The sequence below is a fragment of the Lactuca sativa genome, chromosome 3 (genome assembly GCF_002870075.4).
Source record: "Lactuca sativa cultivar Salinas chromosome 3, Lsat_Salinas_v11, whole genome shotgun sequence".
NCBI lineage: Eukaryota > Viridiplantae > Streptophyta > Magnoliopsida > Asterales > Asteraceae > Lactuca > Lactuca sativa.
In genome coordinates, this window is record NC_056625.2 from 73,079,181 (window position 1) to 73,088,821 (window position 9,641).

The 9,641-nt window shown below is 34.8% G+C and overlaps 1 protein-coding gene across 1 annotated transcript; it reads left to right on the forward strand.

Annotated features, from left to right (window-relative positions):
- The first annotated feature begins 228 nt into the window (after nt 1-228).
- Nucleotides 229-1,965, forward strand: LOC111879105 (amino acid transporter AVT1I). The gene is made up of 3 exons (XM_023875581.3): nt 229-394; nt 491-1,101; nt 1,343-1,965. Exons 1-3 carry the CDS (start codon nt 271-273, stop codon nt 1,862-1,864), a joined length of 1,257 nt encoding a protein of 418 aa, XP_023731349.1. The 5' UTR covers nt 229-270; the 3' UTR covers nt 1,865-1,965.
- Nucleotides 1,966-9,641: the final 7,676 nt, after the last annotated feature.

A 9,641-nucleotide genomic window follows, 5' to 3' on the forward strand; every position in this document is an offset into this window, starting at 1 on the left:
AATTTAAGCAGTAGGATTGTTAATGCATATAATAATCTCTTACCAATAACTTTTCACCAATATTTTAATTGTTTTTGGGCCCGTCAAGTATTTAAATAGAATTTTTTTAAAATAATTCCTAAACAAAAGCAAAATTCTGAATATCTTAAAGTCATTAAAGATAACCACTTTCCACATAATCTTGAACTAACTATTGCAACTTTCTTTATAAATGAGCCTCACCCTTTTCTATAAACAAACAATACTTTTTGGTCCCAAAACCAAGCAAAAATGGACACCAACAATGTGGAGAATATGGAGAGCCAAAACCAGCATTTACAGTCACATGAATCATCACCAACCAAAGGCACCACCTTCCTAAGAACTTGCTTCAATGGTGTCAATACTTTATCCGGTAAATACACACAAAATAATTGTATATATATATATATATTCTTTATGCATGATCTCATATTTCCCTAGTAACAAACATCATCTTGTTTTTTTACAGGTGTCGGGATACTTTCTATCCCGTATGCGCTCTCAAAAGGTGGGTGGTTAAGCCTAATTTTACTACTCTTGGTAGCTCTTTTATGTTTCTACACAGGATTACTTCTTCAAAGATGCATGGATTCAGACCCCCTCATCATCAAAACATACCCTGACATAGGCCAAGTGGCATTTGGGAGAAAAGGTAGGGCGATTATTTCAACCTTCATGTACCTCGAGCTTTTCTTGGTGGCAGTAGAGTTTTTAATTATGGAAGGTGACAATTTACACAAGTTATTTCCAAAGGAAAGTTTTGACATTTTTGGAATGAAAATTGGAGGGAAACAAGGGTTTGTTTTGGTGACTGCTCTTGTGGTATTGCCTACAACTTGGTTAAGAAATTTGGGGGTGTTGGCATATGTTTCTGCTGGCGGGGTAATTGCATCGGTGATTCTTGTGTTGGCTGTACTTTGGGGTGGTGCTTTTGATGGAGTTGGATTCCATGAGAGAGGGGAACTCTGGAATTGGAATGGGTTGCCAACTGCCGTAAGCTTGTTTACTTTTTGTTACTGTGGTCATGCTGTTTTTCCAACACTATGCAATTCCATGAAGGATAAGTCCCAGTTTCCCAAGGTTAGTATTTGGTTTTATATTGCAATTTATCCATCATTCATACCAAAATACATTAAAGACACAACACTTCCCAAAAAGACAAGCATATTTTGAGAAATAATAGAAGGGCAGAAATTAAGACTTTGTAATTATCAGGTGTTTTTGGTAACTAGATGTGTTTTTCACGTAATTAACTAAGATCCTAAGCTCTTAATTAATAATAAGTATTAACCAATATATACCTCTTTATATACGACTGCAGGTTTTACTTGTTTGTTTTGTTTTGAGCACTATAAGCTATGGATCGATGGCGATAATAGGCTACTTGATGTTCGGAGAGCACTTAGCTTCACAAGTGACATTAAATCTTCCCACAAAAAATATAAGTTCCAAAATAGCAATTTACACCACACTGATGAACCCCATAACGAAATATGCTTTAGTCATAGCACCAATTGCAGCATCAGTAGAAGAAACATTTCCCTTTCGAGAAAGCAAGATGATGAGTTGTATCATCCGAACATGTCTCGTGATGAGCACTGTCTTTGTGGCATTGTTGGTCCCTTTTTTTGGGTATGTTATGGCGTTTATTGGTGCGTTTCTGAGCATCACTGTGTCGATATTGTTTCCATGTTTGTGTTATTGGAAGATCGCCATAGGGTTCAAAAGAATTGGGGTAGAAATGAGTGTGATTTTGATGATCGTGTTTATTGGAACTTTTGTTGCGGTGGTGGGTACTTATACCGCTTTAACAAATATTATAAACGAGGTTCAGACTAAATGACTTGAACTCGATATTTCCGTTGTGAATTCCAAATAATTGTAAAAGCTTTTTGTATGCAATATATAGTCTGACTAGAAATATAGATAAAAAATTTCATTTTAGATTTATGATTCGCAGTTTTAGTGACACGATAGTTAAATAAAAACCCATGAATTTTACATTTTCTTTTACATGTATTATATCCACTAGAAACTACAAATATTATTACTAACTCATAACGTACGACTAACACATATTAGTTCTCTAAAAAAGTCTCGCTTGAGTTGGAATGAAGAGCAAGATATATTTGGATATATTGTTTACTTTCGGTAAGTTTATTCAGAGAGATTATGAAATTTTCAAACATCTAATTGCCGGAAAATTGGTTTTAACCAATTTCAAAAAATGAGTTTTTTTTTTTTTTTTTTTTTTTTTTTTTTTTTTTTTTTAGGTGAGCATGAATATTGAACCCTCAAACGCTTTTAAAACGAATAACAGTTATATGTTTGTGTTCTCCAAATGATACTTTCGTTTTTGTATATCAGACATTCAAAACTAGGGGTGCAAACGATCGAACCGAGCCCGAGCCTGACGAGGCTCGGCTTGGGCTCGTTTAAGTTATACGAGGCTCAAGCTCGAGCTTAGCTCAATTCGAGCTTTCTTTTACTGAGCTCGGCTCGAGCTCGTAAAGAATTATACTGGCTCGGCTCGTTTTTCGTTTGATGTGCCTAAATAAGCTTAAGCTCGGCTCAAGCTTGTTAAGAAGCTCGTTTACTAATACCCGAAATCCATAATTTCCAAAATATGTTTCTATTTTAATATATGAAAATAATAATAAATTATGTTATATAAAGGCTCGTTTAGGCTCGCGAACCTAATCGGGCTTAGTTACATAGGCTCGAACTCGAGCTCGTTTAATAAACGAGCTTAATATTAAGCTCGAGCTCGGCTCGGGCTCGTTTAAAACTGGTTTCGAGTCGAGCTTTTAACGAGCCGATCCCAAGTAGCTTGCGAGTAGCTTGACTCGTTTGTACCCCTATTCAAAACAGATTTAAGATGAATGGGAAATTAAACTTTAATATGAAGTGTTGAAAGAAGTAAATAAATAAGTTTAATCAACTTTCACTTCATCCCATATAGGTGGGAAAATGAAAAGAAAGTCGGTATAAAATTAAAAAAGTTTCTAAGCTTTTTAAGACTTATGACACAAATGCTTTCTTTTACGACATGTATGGGTGTAAATGCAAACCAAATTAGGTTTGGTTCGTTGACTTTGTAAGTGTACACGTCCTATGGGTATGAATGTATTACCGACCGACAAGAAAACTGAAATCGACTTCTATCATCTTCTTATTTGCTATGTTTTCTTGTCGCTTCAAGATAATCTTCATGACTACTAGAGGTTCGGATAGTCTCGAAGAACACTACAACCTATTGTATCCTTGCAAACAATCATCTAGTAGCGGATTTTTTTTTTAAGTACACTATGTTAAACACATGCTTTAACATTTTTGATTTCTTGCTTGATTTCATATATTTCCGTAATATTATTCATATAATTATTTTCTTATAAATTTTACCTTAGGCTCGTACTACACAATATGCCCTTATTATTGAATAATTGAATATGCATGGAATACTCTATGTATAATTGGATACATAAACAAGTAAACAACCTTTCTAACCAAGTTAATTAAGCTTATAGTCTTATACGTAACTGCTTCCTTAAAATCGATTGGTGGGATGCATTAATACATGATACATTGATACATGTATTTCATGCCTCATCTTTAATGTTGATCATTTTCTAAATCTAACATTTAGGTAGAATACATGTTTCATGTAGCATAAGATTCAGATTAACGTGAGGGTTTAGGCTTCCAATTGTTTGTTTCTACCATTCGATACATATCTATTATTTTTGCTTGTCCACCATTTAATCGAAGCAACATTAAGAAAAAGTAAAATACAATATAAACAAAATTTCATAATTGGTCCATGTGTTTACAGAATATCCCACTTTGAGAACTTCCTAGGAAAAAGTCATGCCACTAGTCCTTATAGTTTAAGTTCATTGTGCGATTGGTCTTTGACCTTAACCCTATCACTTTTGTATCGTTAGTGCATGGGTATTTTTATCTTTTCATCTCGTTGTACATCAGCCTATATAATTAGACCCCTGTATCCTTCTACTTCTCATCCCCTTCTTTTGTTCTTCCCTCCCCACTCAAGTTCTCTTCCTAAAAAAAGACATTGGTGTATGGCACTGTGGAAGGCTGGCGATATTGGTGACATCGTGGACTGATCTAAACCCATGGGTGTTGATTCTGGTCATGCTCAAGGTTACGAGGAACATGCAGTTTTTTTATGGTTTGACCCTCCCATGTGCCCTAAGTCAATCGTTGCAATTCTAGGGTTGTTGCATGGAAGAAACAATCTCGAAGCAAGATTGATGATGGTGAAATGGTTACTTTGTATGAGTTGGTTGTTTTTCTTGGTGTGTTACTTTTTTCAAGTAAAAAAACAAGAAGCTTTTGGGAGGAAATATGTGTTTTGGAATTTGTATTTTGGTCCCTTTTTTGTTATAGCTTTTGAAGGATTTTCCATGTGATTGTATGTAATGTTGGGACAATAATATATAATGGTTATTATATGTAATGTAAATTTGATGTTTAGTTTTAATGTGAATTGGTATTAGCAAGGAAGAAAATTGTCAATTTGATTGCATGTAAGTGTAAAGTTGATTGTTAATGTGCAATAACATAACCAAAAAACTAGTTACCAAGTAACATTACCAAAATTGAAAGTATACTAGTTCAAACATAGTAGATCAAAATACCAATAACCATAATGCATGTAGGTGCAATTTTTGGATTAGGTGTCTATGATCATAACTATTCTTGAAATGTACTTGACTCGGTTAGCATGGTCCATTTGGGTTGCATGACATTGCAACACTTGGATAGACTAAATAAGAGAAAGGACACTTAATGATTATTAATATATTATAAGTTCAAATATATTAATAATATTATTTAATTAGTCTTGATCAAAGAATTAATTTGAAATTAATTAAGTGATCAAAAAGAGACTAATTCAATATATGGGGTTGATTGTGTAAATCGTCTATTCTTGTATAGTGGGCTAATGATCCATGGTTTGTATGGATTGGGCTAAAACTCATAAGGTGCTCCATGGATGGTCCATGGAGGTTAAAAACCCATGGATCATGGAATATGGAAAGCCATGACAATTAGGGTTTACATGGTGTAACCCTACTTGTGTCACAACTATATAAAGACCCATTGTCTAGCAAAATTTGCACGATTACAAGCAAGTAAAGAGGGCTATCCGATTTTGAGGTATTAGTGAACTTCTCTCAAGGTTATTCCAAGTATTGTGGTGTTGTGTGAGACATTTGAGGAATCACAATTGAGGTGATAGGCTCACAAGGTTCTCAAGGAATCCAAACAACAAAACGTATGTTCTTCTTCTAGCATTTATGTTTAAAAGCTCCCCATGCTATGCTAGATAGATTAAGAACCTTGGAAATCAAATTTGCATGTATCATAGTAAAACATAGATCCAAGGTTTCTAGGGTTGCATGTAAACCTTAGGAGTGTTAGAATGCTCAAAACCCTTCAGCAATATCATGTTTACAAACATACAATGCCCAAAATACCTATAAAAAGTAATTGTTTCTACAAACATACCATAACCATACATAGTAGACATGTTAAATCCATAGACATAATAGAAACAACATAATTAAAGCTACAAACTAAACTGCATGTGCTTTCCTTTTCTTCTTTCCACTCCCATTTCCAACTTCACTAGGACCTCTTTGTCCCTTGCATGTCCTAGCATTATGACCTTTGTTGGGGCATTTTCTGCAAGTGATGGTCACGTATTTCCTGCTTATACTTGTACTTTGACTTGGCTCATCAGTTGCCCTCTTCCTTGTTTTTGATCTGTCAACATATAAACAAATTTATAAGGATACATATCAACAAGTTTAGTGAATATTTTCAGATTGAATTATGTAAAACATGTATATCAATAAACCTATGTGTGATGTTTGGGTGGGAGAAGGGTTGTTGGATAGTCATATCTAGGCCACATGTTCCTTCTATTTATTAGGTCAATTGTGTTTCGATACATATGATTCCTTGTACTAAGCCAATAACATTTGTTTACCTAAGGATCTCCACATTCTGACCCATTCTGCATCTTATCATACATTGTATCAATAGTATGTTGGCATGAAATACATGTAATGTCCCATTTCCTGCAAGTTCAACTCCTCTTCTTCATGTTCACAACATATTTTTCCATCCATACACCAGATACTTGATATTTATCAGATCCAATGAATAGAACCTTCATCTGATTTGCCTATGTCTTATTGTTTTCTAAGACTGTTGTTGTAGTTGTACTTAGAAAACCTTTGCATTTGTCTTGCACTTTATGAATATTTACTATTCTCTTCGTGAGGTATTCTTTAATAAATTCCAAACAAGTGATTATAGGCTTGTCCCTAACCTCATCTAACTTGGAGTGAAATACCTTACACAAGTTACTTGTCAAACTATCAGTGATTGCCCTTCTTATGTGTAAAATCAAACAATGAATTAGGGAAATCAGTTATGAAATATGTTAATGAAGAGAGTATCATACGTACCAGACAAATGAGATCTTGCCCAGTGTTATGTAGGAATTTTAGTTAACCACTCATGTGGTTGTGGATTAAGCTTTTTCAGTTTATCTATATCCCTATCAAATTTTGGTATGCTATATGCTTTTCCACAATATCATACTGCTTCCCTCAATTCAGATCTCCTGTGTTGCAATTTCATGTTGTTAAACACATGTCTTAAACAGTACCTTTGCTTAGCTGATAGAAAAAGCTTCTCTATTGCAGCCAAGATTCCATGTGAGTACAATTAACATAAGTCAGTAAATAAAAATAATAAAGTGAAGTTTGTGGAAGTTAGAGGCTACCTTTTGCCAATCTGAAATGAAGGTGAAGGTTGATGAAGAACTCAAATCCATGTCATCACCTAAGTGTTCAAAAAACCATGTCCGAGAGTTAATATTTTCAGTTTCTATAATAACATATGCAACTGGGTAATTGCCATTGTTCGAGTCAAGCCCAACTGCACTGATGACCTGTCCAGGAAAGGAACCCTTCAAAAACATACCATCAAATCCAAGAAAATCCTTCAAACCTTTTTTAAATTCCTCCTTCAATGGAACACTTTCATCTTTCATCTATTACCATAAACAAATTTTTTTCCATAGCTTTAACCCATAATACTTTCATCTTTGATATTGAAAGTGAATACCTCTATACCAAGTCCTCTTGTAACGCACGTGTAGAGATCTTGGGGTTACTTTCAACTTGATGCAGTATGATGTTAGCTAGAAACTTAGATGAGCAAGACCCCATTTTCCTTGTTTGCAAACAAGAATGACAATCTTCATATGTTTTAACAGTCCAAACTTTTTTTTTCATCTAACCTAGAGACAAAAAAGAACCCATGGACAAGTTTTTTCCTTGGAAAGTACTAAATTGCCCATGCCTTTAGTAGTGTCTCCAGTCAATTCAAATACAATATCCCCACACTTTACCCTAACTCTTGTGTTGTGATTCTTTATATAATGCAAATCCCTCCTTTCTTTTACAAAATAATTAGCAATAACTTCTCTGATCTTTTCCTTTTCTTTGAAAGTCTGACCAATCTTAAAAGCTTTTGTGTGAAACTCACCAGATGAACATGAAAATGGTTTTAGAGTGGTTTTTAACAATTTCTTTCGAGGCTCTTATTCACTAGCAAATGAGTCAAATATGTTATTATCTATGACTTTTAAAGGCTCATCTTCAATGTCTTTATGTTCCTCTTTATTATTGTTTGTTTGATCAGGCCGCCCCAAGTCATTGTCTTCATCAACTACACTACAGAATTTGTTCATGTCCATCTCCACATCATCTATCAAAGGTTTCTCATCAAACACTACATTTTTTATTGCATCATGCTCACTATGAAAATACACTTTCCACATTTTCATATTCACTATCCTCACTATCATGTACAATAGTCATTATATCTTCATCATTTATAGCTGGTTCATTATCTATGATTGGCTCATCACTCATGTCATGACTGGCTCATCATCAATAACTGGCTCATTACCATGTATTACTTGGGAAGGTCCACCAAATTTTCCATAAGGCACAATGGACCAGGAGTAGTCTACTTTTTTCCTAGAAGATCCAACATATTTTCCCTTCTTTTGATTCATATTTAGGCCTGGAAATGGAGTGGGTTCTAACCTTGATCCAATCCAAACCCTTAAGAATTATATGGGTTTGGAGCATAGTTTTTAATCCATTTACTTGTTAATGACCTATATGATGGGTTTTTGGTCATAAGACATCCTATGTGCTCATACAAACCCTAATGCTTGGATCTAGGTTTCGCTATTGTACATGCTTTGAATCCAAGACTATAAACCCTAATTCTAGCATACAAGTAATCATATTAGATATTAGAATAGGTTTATAAAGTTACCTTGATTGTTATGTAGTAATAACAATCCCAATTCCTCCTTTGAATTGACTTTGGAAGGCTTAGAGTCACAAGTGTCACTCCTCTAATGGCTCACAAACACCATAAGCAAGAGGATGAAGAGGAGAGAGGATGGAGGCTGCCAAAACCATGTGAAAACCCTAGAAGGTTGCTTGTCCACGTTTTTGAGCCTTAAGGGTTCTATTTATAGTGAGGCTATTAGGGTTATCTAACAAGGAAACCCTAATTTGGTTGCTTAAGCCCTAAGCAACCCATAGACTCCTTTAATCAAGCCCATGGACGATTTCCTTATGGGTTTCCCCATAGAATTCGTCCACCTCTTGATTCAAGGCAATCCATGGCCCAAATTGCAATTATCCTATAATTACAATTCCAGTCCCTTTAGTTTAATTAATCTCTTTTAGTCACAAAACTAATTACCAATTAATGATTGACTAATATTAATTAAACAATATGATTTCTCCTTTAATATATTATTCCCATAATACATTAATAAATCATATTTAATATTTTCTCTCCATAATTCATCCTATCAAGTTGCTTTGGTGAAGGCAACCCAAAAGGACCATGCACCATTGGGTCAAGTACATACCAAAATAGTTATGGACTTAGACACTAATCCAACAGTGTCCTACTTGGATAAGTCTAACAACTATTCTGCGTTTGACTTCGGATCCTGATCTGCAATCGTAGCTTTCCAAAGCCGCTGTCAACTCTGATCATATCAAATACGCGTGTCCTTAGATAAGGGATCATATATTCCTCCATTCTAGATATCATATGAGATATGATTTCAAATCATTCTCTTTGTACTATATCTCGATTCCCGATTTATGACGACTGACTAATTGAACAAATCAAATTAGCCCTAGCCCGACCGAGCATTTACGTTTGTCATCACTAAATCATCGAGGGGCCCAAAAGATATCGCTTTTATCCTACCTTGGATAAAAGGAATGGATAAACTTTGATACAATGCTTGCTTGCACTCACGCACCGAATCACACACAACAATATGTTTTAGAACACCAAGTTACTAGTGCGTTTACATATTATCAATGTGCAACCGATTCGCAAGATACAACTCACACATCTCGGTTTCAAGAATATAAGATGTTATCGTCTCACCAATCACTCGTGATACAATTCATGGAGTGATCCAAGTGAGCGTGGGTTTAATCTAATGCTCAAGTCATATTCGTAAGCAC